The 17,686-nt window shown below is 41.2% G+C and overlaps 1 protein-coding gene across 1 annotated transcript; it reads left to right on the top strand.

The window, feature by feature from the left end:
- The first annotated feature begins 223 nt into the window (after positions 1-223).
- Positions 224-5,399, top strand: LOC101948157 (parvalbumin beta). Its single transcript, XM_024102366.3, has 5 exons — positions 224-363; positions 2,273-2,340; positions 3,137-3,269; positions 3,646-3,755; positions 5,080-5,399. The coding sequence occupies exons 2-5, from the start codon at positions 2,280-2,282 to the stop codon at positions 5,103-5,105; spliced, it is 330 nt and encodes a 109-aa protein (XP_023958134.1). The 5' UTR covers positions 224-363; positions 2,273-2,279; the 3' UTR covers positions 5,106-5,399.
- The last annotated feature ends 12,287 nt before the right edge of the window (positions 5,400-17,686 follow it).

Here is a 17,686-nt window from a genome sequence, read left to right as displayed (position 1 = left end):
CTGAGTACTGGGATCAAATGTATTAGATTGTTTGTTTGTGGCCTAGATCATATGAAGAAGTTGATATTTTCTGCTTAAATCAGAAGAAATTTAATACAACGCACTCCTTTCCACATATCTCGCCACTTATCTTATTTCGTTTGCAAATATCATATGTATTCTCTTGAGATAAAAATAGTGTAAGATGATTAGTTAGGCAAGTTCATTCGACACCATTCCCCCTTCATGACGCTGAAATCTAAAATCTGTATATGGTATACAACTTAAAGTATATATAAGCAAGCTCAGCTCTGCTGGAGACACACAGCAAGTGCTTTCCTTCCAACTAGATTGCCTCCTTGTCCAGTCAAGAAGACCACAAAGGTAAGACCATTAGAACCTCTGCTTTTGGAAAAAGAAAAAGAAAATGCTTCATAAACTGAAAGAACCTAGGCAATTAAAAAACAAAACAAAATCTTATAATCTTTTCAGTCTGACATACCTTTACAATCTAGAGTAGAATGAAATCAGTGATCAGACTAGTGGGAGGGAAATGGCAGTATGGTGCACCTCTCAGAAATGACGGCATGCTCCAACTTTTCCCCCCCCTTTAACTTTTCCCCTTCCTTTTTTCTACCATCAGCAGTGAGAAGTGGGTGATTGGCATAACTCCCTATCACCCTGAGTGCTGAGAGCAATGGTAGCAAGTATTCACAAGAAGTCATTGAGATAAATTCACTGCTAGCATAAGCGGAAGAAATGCCAGTGGAGAAACTTAATTGGAGATGCACCCATTGAGACCAGTGGGGAATTTGCCCTATTGTTTCTTTGCACCTTCTGAAGTACCTGCAAGCAAGGACTAGCCAGACCTACATGATTAACTGTTTATTTCCTCTCTCAGAAATCAGTTTGGATTGACGTAGACAACTGATTGCCTGAGCAAGTTTACAACTTATGTAGATCTGATTAACAGGGCACATAAGTCATAAATGGTTAGCCACCCCATCTTCCCTCATATCCATGTGCCCAGAAAGGAAAATAAAAGGGGAAACATATTTAATTTTTCTACAAGTATTTTATATGGGAAAGATAGTTTATTGGAAAAGCACTGGGATGGGCTTGGGAGATCTTGATTTTATTCCTGGCTCTGCCACAGACATCTCTGTGACCCTCAGAAAGTCACTTCTCTGTACCTCAGTTCCCCATCCATAAGTAATACGTACCTACCTCACAGAAATGTTGTGAATCTTAACTCATTAATAATTGTGATATACTTTGAAATCTTCAATGGAGAATATATTAATACTACTTCAATGTATTAATATTAAATTACATTCCCATGAACAGAATAGACTGGGATTTAGGGCCTCAGCAACTGTTTGGTAATCAACACACAGCTTTGTCAGACAGAGCCTCTGGAGTCATCTTTGCTTCAGTGGGAAGAAGGGGATCTTTGTTAAAAGTTGATGTTTCAGAAGAAACTGGCTTCCCTCCTCCAGTCTTCAAAGGTTTACTCTCAGCACATCAATTTACCAAAATGAAGGCATCTGGGTAAAAATCCAGCTCATTCTACTCTGTGCCGAGACAAGGCAGCCCAACTTGTTTAAGAAGAACAGTTGCCTAGACAGCTACCATGAGAGTTAGTCTTCTATAGAAACATAAATGCAAAAAGCCAAATTCATCTCTGATGTAATTCAATTTACCTCAGTGGAGCTAGGCGCGGGTTGTATTTATTCCTGTGCATTTAGATTCCTTTAACATTAAATTAGAATAAATAGACTAAATCTTCATCTTATCTTTTTTTTTTTCAATTTTTAAAAATATCAGCCCATTTACTGATAATCATGATTTGATTTTAAAATATTCTAGGCAAAATAGCTCCAAGAACTTTACCAGGGATAAAAATGGCCCTCTGTTTTATGTACTCTGTAGATACATTTTGACTGTTTATATAATACCTTTTAAATGAGTAATAATCTACTTCCAGGGAAATCCTCACAGAAGTCACACTTTTGGGGTGCTAGACACCTTTGACTTGCTCTCTTCCCATGCTCCCCAGACATCATATCTTACTCCGGCCCTACACCCTGTCATGTGGAATTCCTCACTCATTCCTCAGCTTCAAGTGGAAGCACCTGCTGCAGACATCTGTTACTGTATGCTCCATTTACAATTAGATGAATAATATATCCTTTATCAGACATTGTCCCACCAGCAACTTCAAACAAAGCCTTTGCGTGAAAGAGATGGAGAAGTTATTTTAATGACTAAATACCTCACATTTATTTTACAGTTCAGCAATGGCTATGACTGATATCCTTTCTGCTAAAGATATTGAAGCTGCTCTTACCAGCTGCCAGGGTAAGGAACGGTCCCTCTGCAATGAGGAGACATTATTTTTACATTTTAATATGGTATGGCTATCATTTTCTCTGTAGATCCCTTCCTTTTGAGGTCTCTTTGTAGCTGCATTACAAGGTAGCCTCCTGAATTCAAAAAGACCTACAATAGGTTATTTTATGGGTACCATTCCCTTAAATGTGCAGCAGCAAACTGTTAAACAGTTAAAAGGCAACATCCTCAGATGGTATAAATTTGGTGTAGCTCCACTGATTTCTATTGCACTCTGCCAATTTTATACCAGTTGAGGATTTGTCCTTAAGTATTCATTCATTGAGGTCCTGCCTTGCAGGATTATGCCCACATTTATGTATATTCCGTGAGACAGTTGAAGACCCTGGATTAAATTTATTTTCTCCTGAAGCCTTTGCCTGTGTAATGACTGAGTGAAGCTGGAGTAAAGGCTTCATAGTTTGGCTGAAAGGCTTTATGTCAGACACACACACTCTAAATGTTTATTGTAATTGCCTGTGAGGTAGATTGAAATAAGTTTCAGGGGCTTTGCAGAATGTCCATTCTAACAGGAAACACGAATTTGGCCACAGGATATCCAACCATAGGCCTACAGTTGTTAGAAGGGGAAGCTCCATTTAGATTGTGTCTAGTGTGCTGCACCGAGGAACAAAAGCAGCAGAAGCTGAATTGGAGCACTGAGCCTGGCACCCAGATATTATGGGGATGGGTACCTTAGAAATATGTACAACAGTAATAACCTCAAGAGAAAAGGTGTTAAACAATAGGTTTTTGTTTCTTCCAGCTGCTGACTCTTTCAACTACAAGTCTTTCTTCTCCAAGGTCGGTCTAAAAGGCAAGTCTACTGACCAGGTAAAGAAAATTTTTGGAATCCTTGACCAGGACAAGAGCGGCTTCATTGAGGAAGATGAGCTTCAGTAAGTATAGCTTAGCTGCTGTTACTTATTAGAAAACGTAGGCTTCTGGATGTTTTCTGCGTCCTGTGATCTGCTGCTGCTTTTAAAGAAACGCCAACATCTTGGCTGTCTCTGAATGTGGTCTTAACATCAGCTTGTGAAATAAGTTTAGGAATTTCCACATATGTTAAGATTAGACCTTTTTCATTTGTGGGGTTTAGGCTGTTGAATTAGGTGAGAAAGACAGAAATCCTGAACTACCAAAGTCATCTCAGAGAACAGTGTGTCACAGAACTCTGTGTATGGCACCCAGAAAGATGGGACCACATCCTGACTTTGGGCTCTAAGCACTTCCACAATACAAAGAACACTTAGTAATGTCTCTGTTTTATTTCAGGCTGTTCCTGCAGAATTTCTCCTCAACTGCCCGAGCTCTAACTGCTGCTGAGACCAAGGCTTTCATGGCTGCAGGTGACACTGACGGTGATGGCAAAATCGGAGTGGATGGTAAGTTTTTCAATGTGGTCTTCAGTAAGTTTTGGTTTCTTCAAATATGTATTTTCAGGCTGAAAGTAAATTTACAGCACTAATAATTAGGTGGAGTAATAGGGCCCAATTTCCCTCTGAAACAGGTTTTACACAAGCGTAGCTTCACTGATTTCAATCAATTTACGCCTAGTGTCGCTAGTATCCATGACAGCAGAATTAGGCCCGATATGGAGCCTGATCCCGCACCCACTGAAGTAAATGAGAGCTTTGCCATTGCTTTCAGTGGAGGGAAGATCAGGCCCATCGACTCTAAAGGTCTGATTTTTCAGAGGTGCTGAGGACCAGCAGCTCCTATGGACTTTAATTACAGTTGTGGGAGCTCTGCACATCAGATCACAGGGGAACACTCGACCTATACTCAGTAATACAGTAAAAAGATTGATTGTGCTTTTTTTTTTTTGTAAGGATGCTACAATTGCTGTAATGCATTTAAACACCCAGCACTCATTCAGAGTTTGTCTGACGATATTTGTGCTGGAGAATAATCTGATCAGTGCAAGTTTCACTGGACAGCACTTCTATGGGAAACTAGACCAAATTACTTTAAAAAACCCAAGAGGAAAGATATGGGCTGGCTGGGCAATTTCTTTTTGAACTCGCAAGGAAGCAAATAGGGCATCATGGATCATGTACTGGAGATAAAGTTGCTGAAAACTGGGCCAGACTAAGACAGGTGGCAACAACCCTAACAGACACACGTGCTAATCTTAGCTGGAGTTCGGGAGGAGAAGCAGGAATGTGCTTCAGCAGCAGCTCTTGCAGCTTCTACTTATAAACCCCAAATAGGACATCATCTTATACAGATCTCAGGCAGCTCCTTAGCGATAACACTTCTGACTCTGAAACTATGTCACTGCTAACATTCAGTGCCTCATTTGGAAGCTAAAAAAGCAAGAAAATTCAGACTGAAGGTGACAACCCTGTCCTAATCCACCCTCTTTCATTTTGGCTATTGCAGCACATTCAGTGTGCGTGGTAAACTCACACTCCAGCTGGAAACTCTGGTATAGTGGATTAAATAAAATTCAGTTTTAACTCAGGATTTCCTAAGAATATGATTTTATAGGTCCATTCCTCATCTCAGCATACAATCTGTTTTAAGGAGTGAAGAGCTGCTACACCCCCTGTGTTTCAATTTAGCAGTAGCTTCAAGTAGTTTGTTACAACAACATGGTGGGCCCTTGTCTAGGACAGTTTTTTGGACAGTTTTCTTTCCAAAGGCCCTAATAATCACTTTCATCTAGTTTTATTCCCTGCTTGTCTCGTTTTCTTTCTCTAACAGAATTCCAGGCTCTGGTGAAGGCATAAAGAGCATTAGACCAAAAGCAACAATGGACAGTCTCTTCAAATTCCCTCCTCCAACAAGCACCTCACACTCAGCACATATTTGTACATTTTTATATTGTCTCATGGCATTAGTAAAATGCCTGTATGTTAACTCCACATATGGGACTGTTAAGAGATCTTGCAATGTACAGGTATTTTGGTCATGTGGCGTTGTTTTCAGTGTAAAAGCAGGCACTTTGTGATTTTCGACCACTCACAATGTTGAAGTTGTGGCTGGAAGAAGGAAAAAAATTATTAAAAAATTCTGCAAAAAAACCTGTTGTCTTTTATTCTCTCTGCTCAAATCTTCCTTTCCCAGTTCCCCAGGCCCACTTTCCAGCCCACCCCCCCCAGACACACTTTTGATGATCTTAAACAATAAGATATCTTTTAGTGTTTAATTGCTCTGATTTGGTTGAGTTTTCTTCTGCTTAATTCTATGATCCCTGAGGAAAAGGGATGCTAACAAGGTATCTAAAAATAATCTATATTCAGTCCCAGCTGTGAGACTTTTAGAGAAAAAATGTAAGAGGAGTTGACACATAGCTCATAGCAGGGAATAAATTCCTGGTTAATTTAAAAAGCAAGTGGTAGGCTATCGTCTGTATTGTCAGAAAGTGCTAATAGCCTAAAATGTAACTCTCTCAAGAGGAAATATCTTCCTTTATCTTTATATTAACAACTACTGTGCGGTAGCTGCATTCTAGTGGAATTGGGGAGCAGGAAACTTAGGTATTAATCCCAACTCTGCCAATATCAAAGGCCATGATCCTGCAACGAGCTACATGTTGGTGGGCTGTTGCTGTGTAACCATGAACATGTCACTTAATCTCTCTGTGCCTGTCACCAGCTGTAAAACAGCTATATTAACCATTTCCTGCCTTGTAAAAATGCTGTGCTTGCTACAGATGAAAAAATGCTCAGCATCATTCCTCAAGTCTGTTATCCAATGCCAAAGTGTAAAATATCACCAGTAATACACTAATATAGAGTGGCTATTACCCAACTCCTTCATTGATCATAATGAACGCTGACTGATGTACATTAATATTAGTATCCTTAATAGTATAGCCTTAATATTAGCTGTTTAGCTTATGTCTGAAAATGACTGAAGCTACTCATTCCTTTTATAAATGTCTTACAGCACATGTAGTGGGATGTTGCTAAGTCTCAATTATTTACTTAGTCCATTGATAAAGGGTTATGGTTAAATACAAGAAGAGGAGCAGTTTTATATTTTCAGAGGGGTGGGTTAAAAATTTCCCCACCAACATTTAATTACTTATTTTGCCATGACTTGGTTCCAGACCAAAAGTACACTGTGGTTTTACTATTTCTTGCTGACATCGGATGATAATTGTCACCTATTTTTTGGCAGCTGTTTTGAAAAACCGCAGAAACCGAGCATGTTGGAAATTGTATGTAATTTTTGGGGCAGGCATGTCCATAAATTGCAAGCCGATCAAGTAATGCATAGCACAGCTCACTTACACGCAAGCATGTAACCGAGCTTTTTGGCAGATGTTAAGACTGACTGCTGAAGAGGAATCCTGGCAATCAGTCTTGCTGAGGCCTTGGCAGTCAAGCATAACACAAAGTTATCCTGAATATAAATCCTAATTCTATCCCCAGTTGCTTTGATGTTAAATCTTGATTTAAATTATTGCTGGTGTTAATTGCTAGATGGCAATATTGCAAATAGTGAAGAGACTACATTGACTCCTTCTACCTTTATTCATTCGCCTGTCTATGGAAGACAAAGATAAAGTGCACATCCATATCTCTAGCAGTCCAGAGACACAAAACTGGCATTATTGTTAATCAGTACAAATTAATGTCTGTTTTTCATCAGCATAATAGACATATATCACCAGCATACACAGATCCAGGGCCTGCTAATGCATTCCTTGCCTGCCAAATCTCCCAATGAGTACACAAGAAATGCAGGTTTGGGCCTTGAGCTAACCTCAATTTCAGGAGTACTGAGCAACGACAACTCTCATTGAATTCAGTGGCAATTAGGGGTGTGTAGCACCTCTGTGAATCAGGCCACTCATGTATATGCTCCTGCTCCATGTCAAAATTCCTGCCAATGTAATTGTTTTCAAGAGAAAACCTGCTGCAGTTATACAGTCGTTTCTGACAATATGGCAGATTTTAAACGTTTAAAAAATGTTAAGAAGCCATGCCACCACTTTGTCAGTAAGAAATCAAAACAAAATGCCAAAAAGCCATAGACACTGTGCAGGCAGGATCTATGCAAAATTAGAGCTTTTTTCTCTACTGACTGGCGCTGGGCTCGGTATTCTCAGAGTTATGTTAATAATTCAGGTCATGATGTCTGTTACCTATCTCTCTATAGATAGAAAAGAACCATTTCACTGAAATATATGGATAGACAATTACTGATTGACGGAAGCATTAACAACTCAGATTGCGTATTCCCAAGTACGTATCAATTTGACATTAGAAAGACCTGGGCATGTACCAGCAGCAACTAAATAAATAGAAATTAGAGGCAAATATAACTGAGCCTTAGGTTTCATGCCTTGCAGTGCACTCAAAACATGTACTAATAGCTTATTGCTACATTAAAAAGCTAACTGCAAGATCTGAAGGAAGGGATCATGTCTTCTTTCATATCACAATGGAAATGAATAAAAGATAAAGTAAAATAGACTTAAACGGCCCCTTTCAGTGAGTTTCAGTTCAGCCCATGACAGATTTTAATTTCCTTAATGGGCGCAGGAGGCAGCACTCTCCAAATTGTGATGACCCAAGACCTCTGGGGAAATCACATGGATGGCAGGGCATCTAAGCAGAGGGCCTTCCCCTCTGAACTGCTTCCCGAGCCCTTTTCAATGCTGGAAGTATGAGTTCCACAGAAGTCCTTACAAAGAGATTTTCTTAGATTGTAACAGGTTGCAGAGGCTCTGCCTGACAACCAGTGAGGATTAAACTTCCTGCTCAGAACTCACAGAGGTGCATGAGATAGGGAAACGAAGTAGGGCTAAACCCTCAGAGGGAACCGAGAAAACTATGAGCAGAGGGAGAGGAAATCCAGAGGAGACAGAGTTGTTAGACAGCTGGGCTGTAGCACAAGATGAACTCTTTCTATGTGATTCTCTCCTTATGCAGTTCCAGGGTAGTTCAGTGTTGGGGTAGAATTGTACATTAGGTAGAGTAACCAGAGCAGATCTGTGTTCTTGCTATTCTTCTCCACTGAAGTGGTCGATAGTAGCTATGGTATCAAAAGCACAAGGTAGGACTGCCCTAACCTGTTGTGGGGCACTGCACCAGCCCCACAACTCCTGCAGAGGTGAAGTGGAAGCCACCACCTCCTCTCTGTCTCAGCACCAATGACTGCACCAGTATAGGGATTAATCTGGTCCAGGGCCTTAAAGGAACTGTGCCTGAGAAAAGACCTGCTTTATCTGCTAGACCAGCTGTCCCACTCACCAGCTTCCAAAAATTTTTTTCTTATCTTCTTAAATAACATACTCAACATTTCCCTTATAAAACTTATTCCTTCTGAAATATAAAACAGTTCCCCAGTCCTGCAAGCCTTCCTCAGCCAGGGCTCATTGGACTGCAGACTGCTGCTGGAAGGACAACTGGGGAGAAAGGAAGAAGGACCTGGTTCTCCAACTCAATGGGAATTTTGCCTGAGAAAAAACTGCAGGTTCAGGTCCTATGTTTATTCATTTGGGAGGAACACAGAAGTGAACATTATTGAAAAGAATACGCATTAAATATATAGCACCATCCTGTACTTAGATACATTTTTAGCAGTGCCTTTTCTCAGTCTATTTTTAATTGTTTATCTGTCACAAAACCAGAAAGGATCAATCCACATGCTGCATAACACACTGGTAACCTGTTCTCAGCCTTTGGAATCAGGCCATACCACTGCCTAAGACACCTTTCTGTGAGTTCCAGGATAAAGGAAATAAAACCATGGTCTTTATATTTTACTAAATAAGAGGCAAAAGGGGGACGCAAGATAGAGATGACAGATCTGGATTTCACACACCTCAAAGTACAGGATCTAGCTGTCTTAAGACACATATATACTTCAGTCTGGAGATGTGAATTCCAGCCTGAGGAGGCATACTCACACTAGCTCTGGCTGAACTAGCATGCTAAAATAAAGCAGAGCTCCAGCGGTGAGAGCAGCAGAAGGGGCTAGCTACTCTGAGTATGTCCCTAGAGTCTTGGACGGCATCATATGCGGGGCAGCTCCTCCCGCTGCCAGGTCTACACTCTATTTTTACTGCACTGGATCAATCAGAGATATCACAGGTGTGTCTCCCTGAGCTGGAAATTACACCTCCAGTTCCAGTATAGACATATCCCTAGGTACTTATGTGGCCCCTGTTACCATACTATCTGAGCACCTTCATCTGTAATCCCTCACAACACCTCTGGGAAGTAGGGAAGTGCTATTATCCCTAGTTTACAGATGGGGAACTGAAGCACAGAGGGACTAAGTGACTTGCCCCAGGTCATACAGGAAGTCTGTGGTGGAGAACAGATTTGAACACAGGGCTCCGGCTAATGTCCACTGAACTGTCCTTCCTCTCAATCCACAATTTGGGGGCCAGGCTTTTCGAATGAGTGTAATGGAGCTGGGGTCCAAGTCCCCTTGAAATTCAGTGGGAGTTGGGTGTCCAACTACCTCAGGCGCCTTGGAAAATCCCAGCCAGGGGCTGTTTGAAAAAGTCAGATCCAGGTTTGGATCTCCAATACCCATAAAATTTGGAGGCATTTTGCATGGGGCTCGTCTCTAATAAGAAGAGAGGGGAAATAATGCTAAAGTGTTGAGCTGAGGAGAAGAAAAGAAGAGAAATAGAAAGAGGAGCTGAGACCATCCATTCCACACTCACACCCAGAGTGGTACAGTTTCTTCTTTGCATCAGCAGCCTGCCCATGTGAAAAAGTTTTGATGTAGCAGCGCCACAGAGGCCTGGATCTCTTCATACAGACAGAGACGGGGCAGAAGTATCAGAGGGTTGGATTCATTTCCTGAAATGAGCTAATGAAATAGATACATCTTGTTTGCATATTAATTCTTTGAATGGAGACAGACCTTACAGAACTGTTTTCATGCTTGTTTACATATGTTAAACATTTTAATAAGCAGAACCTGTGGAATTGGGACTAATTTAATGTTTCAAATTTTATAAAACCCTCTGTATTTCTAATTCCAAATTATTTTACTTGCAAGCACACAGAGGTTGCATAACAACAATTTAGGGTTATTGGTAACCTATTTGTACATCACTTTCAATGGGAAATGGCTACTCCACAGCTCAGGATTTTCCTCTCGCGGTGTACCACTCCCTGGGTAGCAGGAAAAGGAGGAGTTGCTGTAGGTACAGAAGAACTGGATCAAGGCCCAATGGAGATAATCCACATACCATGGCAGTTACATTACCACTTGGGAGCCCAGTAGATGCCCTTAGACAGTCACTCCTATTAGGAGTCTGAAGGTATTGCTGTTCCCATGGCCTTTCAGGCTGGTTATGACAACTCTGACAGCATCCATGCGGGAACCCACGCCAGATTCAGGGGGTAGGAATGTCTGCCTTCTGAAGGGAGAACATTGTTTAATCAGATAGAAGACTTTTGAAGACCTCCCAGGAGGCACTAGAACTGCTGGTACTAACGAATGGGCTTCTAAAACAAATCAACCTCCTGCTTCCAGTGATCTCCTTCGGACTGACCTGTACACCTGCTAGAGCATCTTCAGTATCTTGAAAAAAGGAGACTGGCTGGTCATTTTGTAAACTTAGGGGGACTTTTTTTTTTTAATCTAAATCCTCTAGTCCACTTTCTATTCTCAATGCTGAATTACTTAGGGCTTAATTTGTAATGAAAGAGGTGCCGGGGCTCAAGCAATTTTTTTACTTTCATAACTGACATGGCAAACCCAGAGGTGCTGGGGCTATGAACTAACAAGCCTAGAGGTCCCAGGGCTCAGCCCTGGCAAACCCCGGCACAAATTAAGTTCCGTATGTACTGCCCAAATCATACAAAATGGTTTTATTTTGTTTACGCTCATCTTATTTTTTCTAGACTTTTGGCATATTTTAGAAATGCAGTTCTGGGGTTCTTCAGCTCTTATTTAGGCCAAATGTTCTCCAGAGAGTTTGTGAGACAGTTGGACTTGACTGCCTCTGGTGCCACCTACAGGGCAACTGGAGTTAATCACCAACCTTGTCTCATCAAAACATGACATTACAAGTTTTATTAGTAAATACTTCTTTTTTTAAAAAACAAACAAAGGCAATGGGAGTCAACAAAAATTTGCAGATTTACATCACATTTGGCTTTTAATTCCAATAACAATCCCTAAATAACAACAAAAGTTCTAGCGTTGACAGGGGTTCTCAACCTTTTTCTTTCTGAGGTCTCCTCAATATGCTATAAAAATTTCATGGCCCACCCGTGCCACAACAACTGTTCTTCTGCATATCCAGTAGATTAAAAGCCAGGGCAGGCTTTAGGGGGTAGCAAGCAGGGCAATTGCCAGGGGCCCCACGCCACAAGGGGCCCCACGCCACAAGGGGCCCCACACCACAAGGGGCCCCGTAAAGCTAAGTTGCTCCAGCTTCGGCTTCAGTCCCGGTAGGTGGGACTCGGGGGCCTGGGCTTCTGCCCCACATGGTGGGGCTTCAACTTTCCACCCTGGGCTCCAGCAAATCTAATGCCAATCCTGCTTGGTGGACCCCCTGAAACCTGCTCGCAGCACCCCAGGGGCCCCCGGACCCCTGGTTGAGAATTGCTGAACTAGAACTCAGCTCTAGGGGTACTCACAGCTCCTGTGTAGTGTGAATTCCAGACAGGAGTGGTACAGTGAGTTCCTTCTTGAATGATAACCAACAACTGCCATTACCCCAGCTCTTCCCTGAGCACATGTGTAATTCCGATTACTGTTAACAGGAGCTGCAAATAGACAAGACTAGGATTATGGAAGTTAGAGACAGGGAAGACTGATTCGTTCATCAAGTTCATCCCTCCTGCCAGTTCAGGACAAGATGCCTGAGAAAGGACATATTCAGTATTAAACTGATACTACAGAGCCCCCATATCTTTGTTTCCAGGATGCTTAGTTTGCCACATAACACAGTTTTAGAATTATACAATTAGCTCCTCTTTTAAATGTAAACAGCACTGCAGAGGTAACCAACACACGCTGATAAATGTAAGGTGAAGTTTCTGTCTCTGTCTTTGACTCATGCTATTTTTGAAAGAGGTTGAGGGGGCAACTTCATGGGATAACAGATAACTGTCCGTTTTTATTTTACCAGCTCTTCCCAAACATCAAATTATTTTCACTCCCTTTCTTAAACTGCTGTATATTCCTGTGTGCCGTTAAACAACTGAAACACACCACCCCCAGAAGTGGTTGCATTTATCATTGTTGTTATTATTTAAAGTGTATATGATGCAATGGTTTTGCACTGAGCTTTACAGAAATGAAAAGGCAAAGTCTGTTCCCCCCAAAGAACTTACAATCAAAATGACATGTTTCAGTAACAGATTAACTGAACTCTGTATCTAGCTTGTTAAAAAGCATTTGGGGATTCTTTAGAAGGAAAAATGCTATATACACTTTACACACAAACTTTACTCGCGTGAGCAGTTTCACTTAAGTCAATAGGACTACTAACAGGAGAACATAAAGGTTAGCAGGATCAGGCCCTAAGACTCCAAAGTCTAGCGGTACAGACATATATTTCAGTAACTGTAGCCTAAGCAATATCAAATTGTTAAAATCTTTTTCATCCATAGTTCAAAAAAATCACTTACTTTGCTAAAATTAGGTACAAGTGACTTGAGTGGGTTTACCTCGTATGGCTCTAAACCTTATCATATTGTCTAAAACACCATGTACAATCCTCTATGATATAAATATCAATCTGATTAGCTAGCAGCTATAGTATCTCCTCCCCTTTGACATCTGAGCCCTGACATGATTTTACGATTTCTGTGAAAGGTCTGACAGGTCTAAACTAAAGCCTATATGTCAAGGTCTCTGCCAAGCAAAAAATCAAGCGAAAAGCACTATTATTTTTCTGCCTCCTTCTCCTCTCAGCTTGGGAAAAATCCATCAACAGGGTGAGTTGAGCTTTTTGCTTGTTGTTTTGGGGGTTTGGTTTTTATTATTGTTGGTGGGTTTTTCCCCCCAGGTCTCACACTGACCCATTCAAAAAAACCTACTTGGATATAACTGTGTATCTCAAACTGAACCTCAAAAGCTGTAGTTTTTACAGGGTGTTTGGTTTTGTGCTGGCATCATCAACCTGAAGGATCAACTGGAGAGAATCCACTACAACCTATGATGAAAAACATGTGACCAAATGAAAGAACTTGCTAAAGGAAAGAACCACATTCAGTGCTTCAGAGGAACACCTCCCCTGGGCAAAACTGTGGCCTGTGTTGCTGTTGCCTTCTGCAGATCTAAGGACATGTCCCCATCTGACAGTGGTAGAGGCCAATATGCCAAGATCAACATTCAATGGCTCTGCTGGCCATTGGTGGAGCTGCAGACATATCTCACACTAAGCTCTCCAACAGCCTGTACTTGAAAATAGTACTTGCCCATCATCACGGTTTGTATTAGCGCCAGCTTATTTTGTTTGCCTCTTCCCTGTAACTTTGACGTGGCTCTCACTGGTATCCTGAATGATGCTGAAATCGCTGCTGGCCTACCGAGCTGCCACAGTAATGCCTGCCTTTTAAAAGCCTCCTGCCTTTTCTCTTTGCCTTTCAAATTCCCCTTTCCCTGCCATCCAATTACTCAGTTCCAGTAGAAACAGAAAAGGCAGCCAGATAGCCTGGAATAACCTAACATGATTTACCATTTCTAGTGTCCACGACAAGGTTATCGCCCCACATTTGTTTTACAAACTACATTTCTACTTGTATTCTCCCCCCAATAAGGCAAGGAGGTAGAATACATGTGAGTTTTAACCTGTACTCCGCCTGGGGCCTAATTCCCCCAACATTATGCATGTGAGTCACTTTAATCAGAAAAATAGTCACAAGGGAGGAAATCCTGGCCTCAGTGAAGTTAGTGATAAAACTCCCATTGACTTCAATTGGGTCAGGATTTCACCCACTGAGTTCAGTGAAAACTACTTATATGAGTGACTTAAATACTTGCACATGTAAATCTCTGCAGGAATGAGCCCAGAGTCATTAGCTTTTCTCCCTAGGCTTAAGAGAGATCAATGATTGAAATGTTCAGCTCATCTGAAATAGACTAAGAAAATCAAAGAGTTATTGAGGAGCTTCATTGTGCTGAGGAGCAAAACAGCCTCTTTGTAGTTTGGCGAATATAACAAATGGAAAAAACTGAGGCCTCTTTTCAGGTTCCTAATTTCTAACCTCTCTTCTCTATCCTCTCTCACTGACCTCCCTCAGCCGCAGATTCCTTCGATTACAAAACCTTTGTCATCAAAGTGGGTCTGAACTCCAAGTCCAAGAACAGCTGGTCAAAGTCTTTGGAATCCTTGCCCTTGATAGGAGTGGCTTAATTGAGGAAGATGAGCTGAAGTAAGTGGATCAAAACACTACAAACACGTTCAGCCTTCACAATCACAAAATGCACTGCAGCATGGGATTAGAAATAGACTTATTCTGATCTGTGTTTTTGAAACCTAGGTTGTAATTACTCACTTTTTTTCCATTTGTGTTTGGGCTGAAAACCACAAGAAAAATATTTAAGAAAAAACACTTGGGTTCCCGGCTTATTTTATTGCCTAGTGTCCACTGCAAGAAGAGAACAATAGGAAGTTCAAAAAGTGTGGCGCACAAGGACAAGTCAGTTACATAGCTCTGAAAATATTTATGTTGTATGAGGATAATTAACAGGCTTTTAAAAGATTGAAAAACAGCAGTTCTGCTGGGGTTTGGCTTTTGTGCTCTAAATTCTAATGGCTATTGACTTCTTACAACCCTAATCTTAAAGAAGTTAATCATATGAATCTCATTTTGAAATAAAAGTTAGGATGGCTAAATTGTTACTGGTCATATCATCAGGCTAAATTTCCAGGGATGATATTCTGACTCCCTGAAGCAGGGCTGGCTCCAGGGTTTTGGCCGCCCCAAGCGGCGCCAAAAAAAAAAAAAAAAAAAAGCCGCGATCGCGATCTGCGGCGGCAATTCGGTGGGAGGTCCTTGGCTCCGAGCAGGAGCGAGGGACCGTCCGCCGAATTGCCGCCGAATAGTTGGACCTGCCGCCCCTCTCCGGAGTGGCCGCCCCAAGCACCTGCTTGGCAAGCTGGTGCCTGGAGCCGCCCCTGCCCTGAAGTCAATGGAAATTTTGCCATTGAATTCAATGGAGCCAGGATTTCAGCTGAGGACTTTTCATACTTCCATGCAAATAGCCTCTTCCTCCCCTAAAACACATTTGTAATTAACTTTCACTTATTTTTTTATCATTGCATGGTAAACTTCTCAGGCAGACATGTAAAATCCTGTTCCAACTGAATTCAATGGGAATTTTGCTATTGACTTCAATAGGGCCAGGTTTTCACGCACGGTGTTTTCCTCTATGTTTTGTACAAGACTGAGCACAGGGTTAGAGGTCCACAAACCATAACACATATTACGTCCGTTCTGCTCTGGGCTCACTGATTTGTCCTCTCATTTTTTGACAGGTTCTTCTGCAGAATTTCTCCACAGGTGTCAGAACTTTGACTGATGCCAAGACTAAGGCTTCCCTGGCAGCAGTTGACAGTGATGGAGATGATAAAATTAGAGTGAATGGTAAGGATCCCATTATAAAATGGTCACCCTGGATAAGGTGTTAAATGTGTTCACACCGCTTACTTCATTGCCATGACAGGGGTCAAACCTTAACCACTATCCCCTCCCTCATATTAAACTTCTAAAAAAACACTTCTCAGTTATTATGGTTTTAATTATGAGAAAATAATGCCCTTTGAATAGTGCTACATCTTGAAAATAATCTATATAAAGAGATGGGGAAAACCCCATTCCTTAATTTCAATTTGTCCAGATATAACAATTTCCTGAAAGATACAATGGGCTCCATTATTGCGTAAGCCACTGACTTAATCCTAAATCCTGGAGAAAAATTTGATTTAGTTTTAAAAAATTAACTGAATATAAATAAGAAAAAGCAGTAAAGAGAAAATATTAAAATTATTTCCCCCTACAGTTGAATTTTTCTGCATGTAATTATTAATCATGGTTGGGGACAGGAGCTTGAAAGAATTTATTTACTTAATAAAAAATGTAGAAGTACTTTATAACAACAAATCACATATGATACTTGCGTGTAAGAGCTAGAGTGATTAAAGTATCTAAGGAGACCTCACTACGTGTCACAGTGCAATTCAAAGACTTTGCTGAGTGGCATGGTTGAGGGTAGATCCTTGCGCACATATGCAGACCCCCATTGACTTCAATGTGGCTTAATGCAATTGCAGGGATCCATGTGAGCGGATCTTCTTACTGGACTGGGGCTCTATAATGTAGACAACTAAGATTAGTAATGTACATTTTTGCATCCTGCAGACACTTACATATGAAAGTAACTTTATGTCCATAATTAGTAATGTACATTTTTGCATCCTGCAGACACTTACATATGAAAGTAACTTTATGTCCATAATTAGTCCCATTCAACTCAGGAAGACTACTCATGTGCATAAAGTTACTCATGTGCATAAAGTTACTCATGTGCGTATATTTTTTCCAGGATCGGGACTCTAATTTATACTTGTGCAAAAACAACCGCACTATTTTGTCAGTGATTTTGGCTTCTGAAATGTAGAGACAAGGACACTTCGAATACTTTAGACACTACACAATGACACTTCTAACACTTCTCTTTGGTTTCAGACATCCGCTTTATCAGTGTATCACATGGTCAGTTTAGCACTGATTTTTCAGAGGAAATATAATTAAGTTCTCATGTAATTATTTAAACATTGGTAAGAACCTTTTATGACACCAACCTAATAAAGCCCAGTTGTTGTTTTTTCCCTTGAGTTACAGGCTGTTTGAGACAGATCGTGCTGAGCCAAGAGCTGACGCAGCATCCTATCCCTCAATCACCACCAATGTAGGTTAATTGAGACCTAACTGGGAGGTCAAGCAACAGAGTACAGCTACAACTCAGGGGCTAATTAGATGGGGAAGCCATTCCAGCAGCTGGGAATAGGAAGGAAGACCCTAGAAGGGAGCACTGAGAGCCTTAAGGAAGGCAGAGATAGACAGGGCTGGCTGCTGCTGCTAGCTGTGTCCATTTCCCCAAAAGCAAATGGAGGAGCTGGCTGGGGCTTGTAAATAGCACTACAGGCAGAGGCCTGCTGGAACAAAACAATAAAACACAGTGGTGATGAAGGAGACCTGAAGTGGTGTGGTCTCTGAGTAAGGCCTGAAAGGACAGCCCCGTGACCCCTGGTTAAATCTTACCAAGCATTCAAGATTAAGACCAGGCTGATTGTACTGTAAACAATCTTTCTTATTGCAAGTCCACTATTGATTTATACATTGTTCCCATGAAATGGCATTAACAGTTG

Source organism: Chrysemys picta, chromosome 10 (assembly GCF_011386835.1).
Source record: "Chrysemys picta bellii isolate R12L10 chromosome 10, ASM1138683v2, whole genome shotgun sequence".
Taxonomy (NCBI): Eukaryota; Metazoa; Chordata; order Testudines; family Emydidae; genus Chrysemys; species Chrysemys picta.
Note: the sequence above shows the minus strand (reverse complement) of the source record. Positions and strands in the feature narration are given on the sequence as shown.

Excerpts from the sequence above, each read along its gene's own strand:
- LOC101948157 (XM_024102366.3), top strand. The coding sequence starts at position 2,280 with ATGGCTATGACTGATATCCTTTCTGCTAAAGATATTGAAGCTGCTCTT. Across the intron at positions 2,341-3,136 it reads TGCTCTTACCAGCTGCCAGG|CTGCTGACTCTTTCAACTAC; the intron begins GTAAGGAACGGT and ends TGTTTCTTCCAG. Across the intron at positions 3,270-3,645 it reads ATTGAGGAAGATGAGCTTCA|GCTGTTCCTGCAGAATTTCT; the intron begins GTAAGTATAGCT and ends GTTTTATTTCAG.